General features: G+C 56.0%; 1 protein-coding gene across 1 annotated transcript; it reads left to right on the top strand.

The window, feature by feature from the left end:
• The first annotated feature begins 10,228 nt into the window (after positions 1–10,228).
• On the top strand, positions 10,229–12,116 carry NKX2-5 (NK2 homeobox 5). The gene is made up of 2 exons (XM_067304913.1): positions 10,229–10,517; positions 11,509–12,116. Exons 1-2 carry the CDS (start codon positions 10,229–10,231, stop codon positions 12,114–12,116), a joined length of 897 nt encoding a protein of 298 aa, XP_067161014.1.
• Positions 12,117–17,445: the final 5,329 nt, after the last annotated feature.

Below are 17,445 nucleotides of genomic sequence, written 5' to 3'. Positions count from 1 at the left end.
GCAGGGACGAGTCCATTGCCTCCTTCCACACATCCCCTAAATCTCAGAAATTACACTGTCAAGGATCAGTCTAGCTGAGCCTTCACATCACTGCCCAAAAGTGAAGCTCCCAAGACAGGAGATACACAGTGATTTTCCACTCTCTGTTTTGCCACAACTTCCATCACTTTAAGTCCAGAGCTCTGCCTAAATGTGAACTACAGGATCAGGTTCATATTTTGCAAATATTATTGTTATTTTATGGACTTTGGCATCAATGTGAGCAAAGATAGAGAAGCTGGAATACGACACGATGGTTTTGAGTGTGGCTGTTATTTGTTCGTTTTTAAAAAGTGGGAAGGGAGAAGGAAAAGGATAGTTTAGAATTGTGGTTAAACACATTTTTTTCTCTAGAGGCATTTAGGTTTTTGCCTTTGCTTTGTTTATTCTTCTTGGGGACTAAGTAAAGTCATGTTTTTAAACATAGGACATCCCCCTTTCCTCTTTAAATACTGAAAATTTAAGAGTCACTTTAGATAGGGCTCAGGCTGCTCTGACAGTGCTTGGAGCCAAATATATCTTTCGGAGTGTTTTCTGGTGGCCTAAGAAAGTATTTATTTTTTCAGTCATTCCACTTGGATGTACCTTTGTTCATTCTCCAGGAACAGTTCAGTGCCATGGCTTTTTCTTTTAAATCACAGCATGTAATAGAATTCCTGGTTTGGGCCTCAATTCTGTTATACTTGAAGCATGTGAATGAACCTTGTGGTTCAGATATTTAAAATTTGACCAGCACTTTAGGACCTTACTGAATCAGAGCTCATCGATTTCCTTATTTCTCTTTTTGTGTTTACTGCCTTTTTATTTTTCTCAATAGTGAACGTATAATCCAGCTGTGCTACACACAAAATGCAAAACACAAAACCAAGAGGGCATTTTTACCATGGTGTATTTTGTTTTGATAGCGTAAGCGGTGAAGTCCAGGGCCCTGGCTGAAAGCACATGCTTACCCCTCATCTCCAGGATGGACTCTGCCAAACAGGAGGGCTGGAAACCATAAAGCAGCTAACTCTGAAATATGTGTATGGGGCCAAGGGGCAACCAACCTCTACTAGACACAGGGAAGGAAAGAAGAATCAGAAAGTACCCAATATCCCAAGTACCTTGGGATATTTTCCCCCCAGGCTGGCTGTGGCTAACCCATAATTCTGAAGCCGAGAAGCCACACTGCAATCCTGGAGGCTTCGGTCCACTTGTGCAGACACAATGTCGAGTATCTCTCTGGTGTAGCTGGAGGTCGGGAGTGCATCGCCCAAGCGAGTGCCCCGGGTGCAGAGGGGCTGCTCTGGGGCAGCCAGCGGTTGGAGTGGAGAAGGCATCTGGGAAGAAGCAATGCAGAGCCTGACAGCTCAGAGACGGACAGATGTTTTCATCATTACGGAAAAAATCTGTTGGTGCCTCTTTGCCCAGAGAAGCACTAGAGGAGGAAATATCCTCTTGAGCTCTGATCGGGGCTGCGCATTAAAACTGTGATGGGCCAGGGACAGAAAACAACAGAGATGGGGCAGGGGGAGGGCGGTGATCTTTCCTTACTCTGGCTCTAACATTCAAGGTGAAGGTGCCCTGAAAGGCTGCAATGCCATCCGAGGAATCTTTTCCCAAACTTGCTGCCCTGAAGAGCTGGAGAGACAGGGCCTGAAAGAAGGGCCCATGCGGTGCCTCCCCAGCACCCTCCCCGCGCTGCTCCCTTGTCCCTCCAGCTGCAGCAGGTGCTGCCCTGGGGATGCGCAGCCCTGGGGATGTATCAGGTTTGTGCAGCTCTCAAGATCTGTAACCCTGGGGTTGTGCAACCCTGGAGTTGCAAGGGGATGGAGTGCACTGATGCACCCAGGGGCTTGGGACCCACAGGTCCCCTCTCCCGGGATACAAAACAAGCACCAAAGGGAGCCTGCCGTCTCCTGGCTCCGGACACCTCCTGCCCACCACAGGTCCCCTACACTGCTGCATTGCTACAACCAAGTCGTCAAACAAGGGACACCCGAAAGTGAGATCCGGAGCGCCTGGGCTGGCTGTTCAGCTGCTCAGGGCCGGGGTAAGGGCTCAGGGTTTTCCTTTCTCTCCCCAGGGGCGTTGCATCCCCCAGGCCCGGGAGGGCACCAGCTGGAGCCTGGGGCCCCACGCAGCTCCCCTCGGCCTGGCTCTCCCGGTGGGATTTAGTGCTCCTTATGGTGCGATGAAAAAAAAAAAAAACAAAACCAAACCACAAGAACAGCCCAGGAGAAAAGCATTCAAAACTGTAATAAAATGCCAAAAGTAAAAAATAAAAACAAAAAATAAAAAACCCCCAAATTATTTAAGAAATAAACCCTATCCACCACGAAATAAAGCCAAGGGGCGTTTAATATTTCACGCGTTTCACTGTGATTTTTGTTTTTTAATTGACAAATATAAAAGTCGGGCGGTTTCTAGGTTTAGGAGCAGACGGCAAACCGCGGGGATCGGGCAGGCGCGCACGGAGAGGCAGCGCTAAAGCGCGCCGGGGAGCTCTCGCCTCTCCTCCCTTTTTTTTTCGTTTTTCTTTTCGCAGGGTTTGCGGGGCCCCGAGAAAACGGCTGCCTTTGAAATGCGCCCTTTGCCTCGTCTTCTGAGAAACGGGCAGACAATTAATACCGAAACAGAAAACGATTGCCGATCTGGTTTTATTTATGCGACGTTCCTTTGAAATATAATTCATTTCACTTGAAATATAAAATGGGACTTCTAAAGACATCGGAAACTAGGAAATTTTACCCAGAAAAAAAAAAAGATAGTAAAAATCTAGAAACCCTTTTGCAAGGTTTTCGTTTCTTTCCACCCTTTTTTTCTTGACACACTCTTGAAATATATCATATTTTATCTTCGATGAACTGTATATTCATCAGACCGAAAAAAACCTCTTCCCCAAACGCGTGTATTTGCCAGTTTCTCTCTTACATATTTTATTTTCGCGCAGACTGCTTCACAATCGTTTTTATCTGTGCAAAACAAAAAAAGTCGCTGGAAGACTCGGAGTTTTGGTTTTACGATTCGTGGGAGAGGAGCAGAAACGGGACTCCCCTCCTAGGAGAAAACGACCGATCCCCTGTCATATCGCTCCAAAAACGAACAACGGATTGTTTCGTCCCCTTCGGGAAAAACAACGGCGCAGAGGCCTGATCCTGCTCCGGGAGAGCTTCCCACCGCCACGGCGCGGCTGAGGCAGGTGCCAGGTTCGTGACTCAGGCAAAAATGTAAGAGCGAACGAGCGGCCCGATTTAGGGGGGGCTTTTTCTTCCCCCCCCTTTTTTTTCTATTACCTGGAAAACGCCCGGCGCTCTCGCCTGGAGCTACAGCTTCCCCGGGAAAGGCAGAAGGGGGATTTTGCAGGATGTCGGGTGAGATCCGTCCCGTCCGAGCCCGCGTCCCCCCGGGAACTGCCGTGCAGCAAGTGCACGAAAAGAGACGGGACTGGCAGCCGCCTTTCAGGGCCCGGGGCACCGGGAAGAGGAGGAGGAGGAGGAGGAGGAGGAAGGCCGCCGGGCCCGGGCCACCGGGCAGCGCCGAGCACTCCGCGGTGCCTGGCCGCGGCGGGACGGAGGAGGGCAGCGCGGCGGGACAGGCTCCCCCCCCCCACCCCCCCGGCAGCTTGCCCTTTCGGCAGCCGATTTCATGCCTCTGCGGTTGTAGGTTACAGGCGGAGCCCTCGGAAGAGCAGACGGGACCCGGCCGGGAAACCCTGGAGCGGGGCGGAGGGTCACAGCTCTGTAACTCTATTCGCCCGGGTTCACCCTCCCTCCTCGGCCGGCGCAACTAATCCCCTCGGGAAGCGGCTCTCCCGGGAGGGCGAGGGGGGCCAGGCTGGGTCCTGCTGCAGGGAGCAGCACCGCGGGGGGAGAGCTGTCCCAGGCCGGCGGCTTCCTTATCCCGGCGGCGGGGAAGTCGCGTTTAGGACGAGCAAAGCCCAAACCCCCGTCTTTGCGCTCGGTGTGCCCCCCACGCTCGCTCCCTTTGGCTGCTCGGCCAAGGGGAGACCCCGCACCCCGACGCCCCCGGCCCCGGACGCCCCCCGCTCCCGCGGAGGGCAAAGCGCGCATCGTGACATCGCAAGACGGATCGGATTTGCACGGCCAGCAGGAAGTATCCGAGAAGTCAGACCTTTATCTCCTCTGGAAAACATCGTGCGGACAGACAAGCTGCAAACGCCCTGAAATCCTTGCAGCGGTTTCTAGCTTCCCGATCCGGTGGGAACCTTTCTACGGACCGGGAGCAGGATCAGGCCACGGCGCCGCGGGAGAGGGCAGGGGAGCGCCGCACGGCTTTCCAGAGCCTCCCACCCCGCTGCCTGCGGAGCTTGGTCCTTCGAAACAGCCCGCTTCCGATAGTGTCTGGAAGGTATTTCGGTTTTAAACCAGTTTCCTTGGCCATCAATAGACACCGGTATGTCCTGGGTACTGGACTTTTGTGTCAAACCGTTGTTGCATTTACTTATTGGGAAAGTCTCTTCGTTCGTTTAATTTTCTTGTCCCTAAATAATTGTGTTGCTTCTTCCCTGTGTGCGTTTCCCCTCGAAACTCAACGAACAAGCGCTTTGGTAACAAACTGGCCACGTTAAAAAGCTGTTACTCGAGCAGAAATAAACGGCGTATACTGGAGTCGGCATTAAAAACGCGATCGCTGCATTAATACTCAGGTACTAGGAGGGGAGGCAGTGGGAAGGAAGACGAAGTGCTAGCTCGCTCTCTTTCACCAGTGAAGCCAGCACAGTCACAGGCAGGAAAATGAGGTTTAAAACAGAGACTTTGATTCATCTGACCCTCTCTCCGGTTTAGCTTCAGCCAGGAAAAAAAAAAAAAAAGAAAGAAAAAACCCCACACCTCTAGCGCTAGCGGTGCAAGAGCCAGTCTAATTGTCAGATTCCAGGCACAGAGCCCAGCGAGGGCAGCAGGGAAATCCACAGCGAGATTTGCTAGCCAGGTCAGCCTTCCTGAGACCCGCAGAGAGACAGGAGAGCAGCGACCCAGCAATCTTCCAGCCCCTTCTCCCAAGCAGGCAGTGGCCTGCCTGAAAAGCAAAGGGGGGGCTACCAAAATCGAAATAAAGCGCAACGGTTTTATTCTAGGTTTTTCGTAATTCGTCCCGAAACATGGGGAAGACACTAGTAAGTCTTCGGTACTTTCTCCTGCGCCCTGCCTGCTGCTGTTTGAGCGTTACCGCTCGGCAGCTGCCAGCCTGTGGCTGGATCACCGCCTTTAACTGCTTTGCGCTCTCCAGTTGGGAAGCGGTTTGCATGGAGGGGAGCTGGGCCCGAGGCTTTGCAGGGACTAAGCGCACGGCAGGAGCAAGCCAGGTTCCCACGGTGGTGGGCAGGAGCCCCAAAGGCAGGAGGAGTCCGAGCGCCGGCGGCGGAGCGGCCACTCCGCACCTGCCCGGTGGCCGGGCGGGCCCGTGCCCGGAGGAGGCTCCCGCAGGAGCCCTGCGGCTCGCAGGGCACCAGGGCAGCAGTCCCGGCCACCAGCAGGCACCGCAGCCCCGCTCCAAGGCCCCCTCTCCCTGCCTCGGCCGCCAAGGTCAAAATTCCCTCGCGCGGTCCCTGAGATCAGACAGACCCTGGAGCGGGGCTGCACTTACTGCCAGCAGCACGGCGCTAAGAGCGCAGCAGGTTGGTGGGGGAAAGGGCGTTTCGTTGGGGGTGGGGGGAAGGACAAAAAATATACATATAGCAAGAAAAAAAATAGATTATTTTAGCTGCAGCCGAATGATGTGCCTGGACAGCTCCAAAGCCGTTTTCCTCTGCGGAAATTTAAAGGGCTGCAAAGCAAACTCGACCCCCTTGGCAGCCACAGAAAGCGTCGCCCAGGGCTGCCCGCCCCGGCTGCGAAGGACACGCACCGCAGACGACACTAGCGGGCGAGGCAAACTTATTCAAGCGAGGCTCGCCGTTTCACAGAAGCCCTTTCCAACGTCTTTGCTCGTGCTTAGAAATCTTTTGGAACAGAGAACAGCCCAAAAGACCTTCGGAAGCCCTAAGGGATCCACAGAGATCCCGAGGTCCCAGTGGCTCCTGCCGCCCACGGTGGGAACTGGGAGATTGGCACAAATTCGCTCAAGGAAACCCTAATAGGCTATTTCTGGACTACTGGCTCTTAACAAATCTATAGCACCTGAAGTGTTAGCACTCAATTAGTGACAAGGTTTCAAACCCCGGCGTTTACTGGTAAGGTATAAACAGAGTCCTCGGGAGATAGCCGGGAATTAAAGCGGGAGGGAGCTCTGGACATCTTAACCGACTGGGATTAAGAGCAAAACTTTTTAAAAGGGCTCCATCTCTCTCTCTCTAAACAGTCCGAGGTGTCGAAATCTCAGGGGGAGAGAGGATGTGCGCTCCGGAGCTAATTGAGGGGGAGGTTTGTTTTCGGCAAGAAAAGCTTTTTTTTTTTTTTTTTTTTTTTTTTTTTTTTTAATGGCATTTAACAATCCAGGCGAAGAGCAATGAGGGGGTGTGAAAGTCAACCCTCCCCGGCGAGGAGCTTGTCTGGGAGCGGGAGTCAGGCTCGGCCTCGAACAGGCAACGAGAACAACCTGCCAAGCGTGTGAACCCGGCCGGAGGGAGCAGGGTCTCTTTCAAACACGGCCTCTTCCCCTTGCAGCCAGCAGAAAAGCTGCCGTTTGCCTCACCCCTCCATCGCCTCCATTTAAACCCAGACGACGTGGGTCCCGTGGGCTGGAGACGGGTTTTCAGGGCCCTCCTCGGGGGCCCTATTTTCCTTTACTCCTTTTCACGTGTATTTAAGGCCCGATTCTGATTTCACACCTACCGGCCTGTAATCAAAAGCCGCCACCCCCCGGAGGGCAAGAGCCCGCTATAGGAGAGCTCGGGGTGCAGCCCCAGGGCCGGGATGCCCCAGGGTAGAAGCACCCCTTTTTGGAGGGGTGAGGAGCCCTGCGCGGGGCTGGGCCCGGCCGCCCGGGGCTCCCCCGTGCCCCGCTCGGCCGCGGCGGGCAGCCGGGTCCCCGCTGCGGCTCCGCGGGGCCCGCAGGGACGGTCTCGCACCGGAGCCGAGCCGCGGTGCTGCAGCAAGCCCCGGCCCGCCGGGTGGAGCGGTCGCTCCGTCCCCTCTGCTCGGCCCCGCGCACCGCCCTCGGCCGAGACGCCGTTTGCAGCGGGGAGCCGGGCTTCAGCGGGCTGGTGGAGAGCAAAGGAGAAGGGGAAAAGAGGCGGGGGGCATGTGGGAGCTGAGCCCCGACCCGAAAAGTCCGTGAGCTGCTGTATGTCACTGACTTATTCATCAATCAGCCGGACACAGAGCAGACCTGGCCTCTCTTTGCGGAGTGTTTGCTTTTTCACCAATTATTGCGGCCCTGCAGCTCTTTTTGTTGATACAGTAGTTCTAAAAAGTGCTAATGTTCATTTATCAGGGGGCCGAGGCCGGGACTCCCACTAGTTGTGATTCTTCCAAAAATATAAACACGCAGAGAAGGGCTGAGGCTAAAGCCCCCATTTGTTTCTAAACTGCGGTATTAAAAGTGATGCATTGTTGAAGATAAAGCGGAGATAACGCTGTCTGTCTCCAATGAATGTCTCCCCGACGCATTAATGACATTCCAAATGATAGCTCCGGCTTATCGTTCAATTAATCACTTCCACCCTCTGCAGCCTGGCCCACATCGATCGGGAGCGGGCGTGTGATTCGGGGTCTGCAGGAAGCCCTTCAATTTTCAGTTAAGAACATTTTGTCCGCGGGCAGCTCCCATTTCCCCGCTCGCAGAGCCCGCCGGGGCCGCCCCGCCGGGGATGCGCTCCGGACTCACCGGGCGGAGGGAAGGATCTGCGGGACAGGCGCTGCCGAGAGCCATTTCCCGTTGCATCGCGCCTGTCCAGCTCCAGTTTTTTCCCGGGAAAGGCCCCGGTGGGCCGGGCTGGGGGAAGGGAGCGCTGAACCCGCTCTCTGCCGCCCGCGGAAGATGCGAGCCAGCAGCAGTGGGTCAGGATTTTATTTTATTATTTTTTTAAGTATCTACATAACCAATCCCGATTAGCTTGTAGAGTAACAAAAGGAGGCAGCGAGGTCAGAAAGACCGTCGGTCCGGCGCAGACGGCCGGTTTCGCCGACACGGGTAACTACGCCGGGCCACCCCGGCAAAGACTCCCTCTTTATGCCCTTGCCATGAAACGGTCTACAAACGTGCACAAGCAGCCCTGCCGAGGCTACACTCACACTCACACACACACACACTTGGCGGCTGTGCTCCTTTTCCTGCAAACGAGCAAAATCCCCCCCGAGCCGGCCCGGGCTCCTCGGGAGCTGTTTCCCAGGAAAGCCCAGTTGCAGAGCGAGATGGCCGCCTTGCCTTCTCCCTCCCCTCATTAAATAGCAATATTTCAGACCTCCCTCTACACACTAATCGCTCCAACTGTCATCGCAAGATCCGGATCCGATTCACTAACAAAAAGGTCCCAGGACACCAGCAGACCTTTGCAGCAGGAGTTTTAAGTGGCTCGGATGTTGCTGCAGCACCGGCCGCGGTCCCCGAAAGACCCGGTACGAAAGTCACGGCACCGCCGACAAAAATCCTTAACTAAATTCCCCAGAACGGAGCCCGAGGCACAAACCCTCCTCGAGGGGCAATGGAAGGGGGGATATAAAAGGTAGCCGGTATGTTCAGGGCCCGAGGGAAGGGGCAGAGCGAGGAGGATCAGCCCCGGGAGGGCTGCGGCGGGCAGGTGCCCCGTGCCGGCGGCTCGGCGGAGCCGGCTCTGTGCCCCTCTGCCGGGCTCTGCCGCTGCCCCCGGAGCCCACGGCCACCGGCGAGGCCACAGACCCGGGTTTTTACCCGCCTCGGAGGATTTTTCTCCGTCTGCGGGCGGAGGAATGAAGCGCGGCCGAGAATCGCCCGCTGCTCCCGGCCGGAGCACAGGGACAAACCGCTCAAAACGCCCTGCAGCTCCGGGCACCCCTCGCTGTCCCGGCCAAGGACACGCCAACTCACCGCATCCATGGAAGCCTTTTCCGCTCCGGCTCCCCCCGGGCCCCGTCCCTTTCCTTATCTCTTATCGCCCTCGGCCGCGCTGGGGCTCAGAGGGGGACGAGCCGTTCCCCCCTTGCCTTTCGGAGCCGGGCAATCCGCACCAAAGAAGTCGCTCAAGGGGATTTTTTTTTCCGCTCCCCCCCCGCCCCCCCAAGCCAGAAAGCGCCGTAACGCCCCTCCTCAACCTGGGAGTTTGCCGCTAACGTTTATTTTAGTGACTCCAAGTGCATTAAATTAATGAGCTCCCAGTTCTGCTCCTTGAGTCCAAGGACCCGCGGTTGGCCGTGCGCAGGGGAGAGTCGCCGTCGGGGCCGGCCCGAGGGAGCCGGGGCCGGGGCTCGCCCCAGCCTCCCGGCACCGCGGCCAGCCGCTTTGACACTGCGATGTTTGCTCCCGTGTCACTCCCAGGAACCCTGTCTATTTTGCAACGCCTTCAACGCGAGATTTTTTGCAGACAGCAGTGTTTTTTCCCCCCGTCTCTGTTTGCAAAGTTTTCAAACAAAACAACCAACATCCGCCCCAAAGCCAGGCAGAGGCTGTTTAGGGTCTCTCTCCTATTAGGACTTTGCAGGCGCTGTGCCGCGTCAGAATATCTCTGTTTAAACCTCAAGGACGGATTTCCCCTTGAACGAGCTTCACATAGCAGTGAACTCCCGTTTTCTAGTTCCTGCGATCGGATATTGCAGAACACTAAAAAACGAAACCTCCGTTCCTTTTTGTAAAAAAATTGAAATCAGCACATATTTGGTTGATGGTTTCCTCCCGGCCTGTTTATTTAATCTGACTGTATGATAGATGGCATCAGATAGTGGCTTTGTACACACTAGGCCATTCTGGATTTTTTTTTAATGGATCAACAAACTCAGCGGGGAAAGCTGGATAAATACAGTGCCGCCCCTTTAAATGCGTGGGGATGTTTTTGAGATGTATTACTATATTAGGTGACATGGAACTTTGCATCTCTCATCCCATCACTGCAATGTTGGCCAATAGAAAGCTAAAGTCACCCAAAAACTGCCTAGTCCCTCCTTCCCCTCCCTTATGGTCTGGTCCTACCTGCCTCCAGCGCACGAGTCAAGGCTAATCGCGGGAATGCTATGTGCCCCCTCCGTGAGCCCACGCTCCACCACTGCTCCAGGTTGGCTGCTCCTCATCTGCCTTCCCATGACCCTGGGCTGCGGCCGCTGCCCCGCTCTCCTCCGCAATGTTTCCTAGCCCTGTGACAACGACACCCTTCTCGGTCAAGGACATTTTGAACCTGGAGCAGCATCAGAGCGGCCTGGCGCCCATGGAGCTCTCGGCGCTGTCCTCGCCCTCCTGCATGCTCTCCACCTTCAAGCAGGAGACGTACAGCGCCGAGCCCCCAGCCCTGCCCGAGCTGCGGGAGGAGCTGCCCGAGGCGCACCCGGCCAAAAGCGCCTTCCCCAGCTCCTACTACGTTAAAAGCTACGTGGAAATGGACTCGGCCAAGGACGCCAAGGCGGACAAGAAAGGTAAAACGTGCGAGTCACGCCGGTGGCCTCAACGCTGCTAAAAAGGGACGGAGGAGGGTAGGGGGGGGAGCAACCCCCGAGCCCCGGGGCTGCGGGCTCGCCGAGGGCGGCTCGGCCTTCCTAGGGACCCTCGATAGGGCCGTGGGGGGAAGGACTAGAGGGACCTTGCCCGCCCTTGGGCGCCGGCGGCAGCTCCGCCGGCCCGGCCGAGCCGTCCCGGGAGCCTGGGGAGGAAGAGCAGGGCAAGGGAAGGCGCCTTCATCCCCTCCCGGCTCGGAGCCGCGCAGCCGGCCCTGCCCTGCAGCAGTGGGGGGGGGGGGGCAGGGTAGAGATGAAGAGAAGTGTCCCCGCTCCCGGTCTGCTTCCCGGGGCCGGGGGACACCCCTCGAAAGGCGCCGGCGGGGGCACGGCCGCGGAGGGGCCGCGGGAGCGGCTGGGGCCGCGGCCGCCCCGGCGGTGTTTGCTGCAAAACAGGGCAGGGGCAGAGCCGCCCGGCTATGCGCAGGCCTGGAGCTTGTCCCGAGAGAAATTAGGCAACAGACCTTATTTCTAAACAGCGAGGCTGAGCGTGTCTCCGCGGGGTCGGGGTGGGAATCAGTGCGAAGGCCACATGCACCAAGGCTGTGTCGGAGGAGATGGAGACTCAGACCGGTGCACGGAGCGACCCTGTCTTCAGTGAAAAATATTTTGGTGGAAAATTGCTCAGGAGGGAGTTGTAAAGCGCCTGGCGGAGCTGGGTGCCGCCGCTGCAAGAGCAGGAACCGCAGCGGGGACCCGCAGCGCCCCGGGCCACGGGGAGCCAGCGGCAAGGGCCGGAGGAAGTGTCCGGGCGTAAAGTCGGCACGGTGCTCCGTTATGGTGCACACGGATTACTGAGCACTGCTTTCTTTTTTTTTTTTGGGGGGGGGGTTGTTTTTTGTTTTTTTGAGAGTTGGGGTTTTTTTTTTTTTTTGAGCCTTCCTTTTTCCTTTGCCCGTTTGTTTTGCTGCAGAACTGTGTTCCCTGCACAAGAGCCTGGAGCAGGAGAAAAGAGACCTGGAAGATCCCGAGCGCCCCAGACAAAGGAAGAGGAGGAAACCTCGTGTGCTCTTTTCTCAAGCCCAGGTCTACGAACTGGAGAGAAGGTTCAAGCAGCAGAAGTATCTCTCGGCCCCCGAGAGAGACCATCTAGCAAACGTCCTAAAGCTCACCTCTACCCAGGTTAAAATTTGGTTCCAGAATAGAAGGTATAAATGCAAAAGGCAGAGACAGGATCAGACCCTCGAAATGGTGGGGATCCCGCCGCCCCGGCGGATAGCGGTGCCTGTCCTGGTGCGCGACGGGAAGCCCTGCTTGGGGGAGTCTTCTCCCTACAGTTCACCGTACAATGTCAGCATTAACCCCTACAGCTACAACGCCTACCCTGCGTACACCAACTACAACAGCCCCGCCTGCAATGCCAACTACAACTGCAACTACCCCTCCATGCAGACCATGCAGCCCTCCGCGGCCGGCAACAACTTCATGAACTTCGGGGTAGGGGACTTGAATTCAGTGCAAACGCCCATCCCGCAGGGCAACGCGGGCATTTCCACGCTGCACGGGATCCGCGCCTGGTAGAGAGCTCCGCGCCCTTGCGCGCCCCGCCAGCGCCGGCGGGGCTCGGACTCGGGGTGCAGCGGGCGGACGGGCCTCGGCCGCGCCTGCGACGCCAGCGAGCCGGTGCTGGGACATTTGCAGACCGCAAGGAGGATGAGGAGGACAGTTCAATGTAGTATCCTAGCGGAATTCACTAGCGTGGTGCCCATTTCCAGGGGAAGGTCTGGAGCGTTTCGTGCAGCGGCTCTGCTCCGCGTGAGCCGAGGCAGGAGGAAGGGGAAGCTCGGCGCTGCGGGGAGCGGACGACGCCTGGCCCCTCTCGGCTCCCCCGTCCATGGGGGCCTTTGCCCCGCTAATTCCCCTCCTTCCTTTTTCCAAAGCAGCCTGTCGTTTTGCTTGACTCGTTCCGAATAACTGACAAGTGCAAGCCGAGCCCTGCGAACTTTTTTTTCTACTATTATAATAATTATTGTTGAGATTCACGTTTAATTTTTGCACTTCCCGTATGGTCACTGCTGTCCGGCCAGTTAAGTGTCTCGCAGCCCCTACGTCTCCCCTTGCCGGGCTGCTGCCGCCGGCCTTCGGCTGGGTGCTGCACCCGGAGGCGCCCTGTGCCGCTGCCCGGAGCGGGAGAGGAGACGGCGGCAGCTCCGGCCAGCGCACGGACGAGGACAGACCCCCACCCCACCCCGGCCGAAGAATTCAGACCCCCCGACATGCCAGGTCCCTGTAGGGTTATGCACTAAAACGTGAGTTAGCATTGAAATGCACTGTCTGCTCCTTGCCCCGCCGCCCCTTCGTACGTGTTTCCCTTTGCTGTACAAGCTGATGGAGATCAGCGATTTTGTCATTAAAGAGAGTGGCTTAACACCGCGCGGCTCCCTGGCTTTCCTTCCGCGGCCGGGACCCGGGCACCCCCCGGGACAGCCCCCTGCGCGGCCGCGGAGCCTCCCGCCCGGGCGCTGCCACCGCGGGGCCGCGCTCACCGCTGCTACCTCCTCCGCCTCGGGGGCTTTGGGGGTTTTCCCCCTTTTTTTTTTTTCTTCCCCCGTTTGGTTTCGTCGCCTACCCGAATTTGAGCAATTCCCGTTTCGCATCGTGCAAACGGCGCTCGCATTTTAAAATGACTTTCAAAAAGTGTTTTTAAAGCTGCTTTTCCGGAGAGCGGGTCGGATTGAACCCGCCGCCCGGGCGGGAGGGCGGTGCACGGACCTAATTCCCATCTCACCCCCCCGGGCCGGGCCGGGGACGCCCCGCTCCCCGCCGTCTGCCGGACGGAGCCCGGACCCGCCGCGGGACGGGGGGGGAGGCCCCGTCGCTCCGTGTCTCCGGGAGCCGCGGCGAGGGCTGATTTCTTCCCCGCGCAGAAGGGGGTCTGTGTGCAGGATGGACCCCAAGCCACGAACCGACCAGCTCGGGCTCTGCTGGAGGGGAATTGATGCCCGCCGCCCGGCTCCCTGCCTCTCCGCTCCGCTCCTCTCGCCCGGCCCCAGCCCCTCGGCCGCTTTTACAGTAGTCGCTATCAAATGTCAATTATTGGGAGTGAGAAACAACAAACATTGTAATTCAGCGCAGTCAAAACATCCTCTGAGTGTCTGAGATTGTCCGGGCCGCTGATAAGGCGATTAGGGGAACCTGCAACCTCTCCTGCCTTGGCCATATCGGCTCCATCAGTAAACAGGGATGGAGACAGGGTGGCTGTGGCCCTGGGACATGGGATGAAAGGCTCCGGTGAATGGGAGCCTTCTCCAGCTTCTATTCCTCCTTCCCAAAGGGACCACACACACCCCCCCCGCACACCCCCGAGGTAGGATTGCACAGATAAGGAGCTCCCACCTCCTCCCTATCCCCGCAAATGGAAGACTAGTCCTGGGTGCTGCTCTCAAGGCCCCTAATGCAACGGGGAGTGCAAACACCTGTCTGGGTCCCAGGGCTGGCCAAAGGGGGCCTTCTGCCACCCCGAAGAGGGTCTGCCTTGGGGCACTGACCCAAGAGGCAGAGGGACATCGTGTCCTTTTACAACAAAAGGGCCTCAGAGCCCCCCAGTCTGCAAGGTCCAAAGCATGGACATCAGCTGTCCCCGCTGGGCACATGGGACCTGGGAGTCAGCTCTGGGGCTGCGCGGCCCGGGAAGAAGCAAAGGCTACTCCAGCTCCTCACGTGAAACCCTCCAATCCTGGGATCACTGGCTGCATTTTAACTTCTGCCTCCTTCCCGTACAATCTTTGCATTGGAAGGACTCACGTGAACTTCAGCAGGTGGTAGAGGGGCAGCAGGTTAACCAGAAAATATTCTGCTCTAAGGGAGTCAGGGGGTATCTACCTCCCTGAGAGCCCTTGGGAGAGAGCGTGGGAGGGGGTCAGAGAGACCTGGTAGAGGTAGAGTCTTCCCCGTGGATGCCCGGGGGGTTACATTTCTGTGCTTCAGTTTGCCTCATCTGTAAAATGGGAACAGTGCTACCTGTCTGCTCTGCGACAGAGGCGTTATTTACGGTTGGATTTGGTTCCCAGCTCGTGCTCCACTGGGGTGGAAGTAGCAGGCTCGAGAGGGACCCATGGCTCCTGCCACTCCTGCAGCCACAGCAGACCTTGGCCAGGACCAAAATCCAGAGTACACAGGGAGCCCTCAGCAGAAAAGGGCAAATCCTGAGTTAACATGAGGGGAGGTATCAAGATTAGCTAAAACAGGAATCATTCTGCTTTCAGAAACCAGCCCTGAACAGGGCCCTCTGTTAAGCGGTCTATCGGGATGAACTGCACTGCGAGTCCAGAAGAAGCCGGGGTAGAAATAACTCCACACGTCACCCCAGCACCCCTCTCACTCCTGTAATTTCTGAACATCTTTTCCCTCCTCTCAGATCCCCTCATTTTTTCCCTTCCTATTTTTTTTCTATAATATCTTACAGCTACAGCTTTCAGGGAATCGGACCATCCAGCAGGACTTAGGCCTGCTGTTACTCTGCAAAGGCTGCTCTGGGCACTGGCTTCGGGTCCGATTTCCAGGACTGCGCTACCCTCGTCCTTGCCAGGGATCAGTGAGCTACAGACCCTGCCCGAAAAGCCGCTCACACGCTCCCCTCCTCCCCATACTTCCCCGTTCCTGCGGGAATTGCATCACAAACAGATGCACAGCGGGATAAGATAGGGACTTGGAACAGCAGCCGGAGCCTTGGAGCCGATTCAGAAAGTGATTTAGGCAGAGGACACAACTGCAGCTGCCTGAAATCGAGGCCAGCGCTCCGGCCCAGCTCTGGCAGCGGCTCCGGCAGCCGCGCAGAGAGGAGCAGCCACAGGCCTTTCATTAGCTGGATTTGGGGGAAGCGCGAGAGAAATCCGCAGTGGGAATTACCCCCCAGCACACTGCTTTCGCCCAAGGGGGGCTCGCTGTCCTCACGCGCCGTTGCAACGAGCTCCGTCCCGCCGCTGGCTGCAGCCCCGCAGCAGGAGCGGCCGCCGGAGCCAGCACAGCCAACAGGGTCAAGCTGCGGTAAAAGGTCTCCCCAGGACTTCCAGAGGCGCTGAGGCTGTCGGCACGCACCCCGGCACGGTCGTGACACCCATTCCTCTCAAACGCTTAGAAAAACCAAATGCATCAACGCTCACATGCTTTTCTGCCTCAGCCTGAGGCATCGCACATCCATAGACTACCACGAGAAAGCTATGGCTACATGATTCCAGAGAAGAGCACAGGATACTGCAGTTTCCCTAGGGGATCTGTAATTCTGAATCCCCTCAGGATCTGAGGGCTTGCTAGGAGGTGTAGGAAAGATGTTAAAAAGATTTTCACGTGAATCTGGTCTCACATAATCTGGCACTGAAATTTAGTTCTCCGTTCTAGACCAGCTTTTATTTTTATTTTTTATTTATTTATTTTTAAAGAGTTCAGTGTTACCAACTCCAGCTGAAGGTACCGGGAGCAAGTGTGGCTCAGCACCACTTGTCTTCTTCAGACAAACAGCATAAGGCGGGTTTATACAAACTCTTCGGAATTTACACAGTTTTTAAAGTAACAGGTTAAATAATGAGCAAACATGCCAGCTGTAAGGGACCGATATCAAATCCCTTGTCTTTAGCAGTTTCGTAGAATTGGAGGTAATTGTTTTTTCCCAGATAATACTCCTGCAATTCCTAAAGTGCATCTGCGGCCAGAACTTTATTCCTTAAATTCAGTAAGTTCTTCCTTAGAAAGTTACTCTGTGGAGTCAGAAAGCGAGGAGATTTGGTCCTGGCAGGAATTAGCTAAACAGTTCCGTGTTCTTGAGAAGCCCAGCAGGAAAACAACAGATAAACAACCCTCTCTCCCTAGCTCCCTGCTCCTAATTCATCTCGCTGACAACAGTTTAGATCCGTATCAACCGTGAGTGAGTTCTTGTTAATGGGGATTATTAAGAAGAATCAGCACCTTTAAAATGCTCTTCCAGTTGCCTCCAGAGTGGGAAGGGGAATAGGCTTCCAGACAGAGCCTGGTTTTTCATTCCCAGGTAGTTAGTTATTTACCGCAATAGGAATTTAGTAGAAGATCTAAATTTGGATGCAGGAAGAGAGGGAAACGGAGGTTTCTCCCAACAGAAGCTCGGCCGCTGGCGATACATTTGTGAAAGTTAATCAATCAAGGTTCAGCAGAGTGACGCAGAATAAGTTACTGCCTCCTGTAGTCATTTTAAATCCTGCCACGTGAGAGTATCGTTTGGTAGGAAAGGCCCGTTTAGCGACAAATCAATCAGTCGAAGGCCCCTCCTAACCTCTGTTCCTAGTTCGCTCCCATACTAAAGGGAACGTCCGTTTTCTTAACTAGTTTCATCAGCTTTTCCTCTGTCAAAGTAGCTTGCTTTACTTTTTTTTTTAGACCGGCTCCAGCCCAGCCTTTACAGAGGTCACATCACTCCTGCTTCTTGCAGTTAGCGGGTAGTACACCAGCCCGCACAGGTTTTTTCCCTATAGGTGCCAACAAGGGATCTTTAAGGATCCCTGAACTTCTCTCTGCTCCCTTCCCCACTGCGGCTTGTCCAGAAGTCCCAAGGAAGCAAAGAGCACGGCAGTAACTCAAAGGCACCCGCCGCACCAGGTTATTGCTGCGGATTTTAGCAACAGCGAAAGCGATTCCTGCTGTGCCTCATCTAGAGGAGCAGCTCGCAAATGTTGCTACCGTTTCCATCGCATTCTTGCCCCCGACTCTGGCCTGAAACACGTACGAGAGCCACGGGGCTGAGACGAGAGCAAACGGGCGAGTTTTGCCGCCGCCGCACAAAAGAGTCGCTGGAACCGCACGTGCGAGTCATGTCAGTGGAGCCGGGTTTAATACTCCAAGAGGCAGAATAAGACAATAAACTGTTTCCTGAGCAAAAGGACAA

This window comes from Apteryx mantelli, chromosome 14 (assembly GCF_036417845.1).
Source record: "Apteryx mantelli isolate bAptMan1 chromosome 14, bAptMan1.hap1, whole genome shotgun sequence".
Lineage (NCBI taxonomy): Eukaryota > Metazoa > Chordata > Aves > Apterygiformes > Apterygidae > Apteryx > Apteryx mantelli.
The sequence above is the reverse complement of the archived record's forward strand: the minus strand, read 5'-3'. Positions and strand labels throughout refer to the sequence as shown.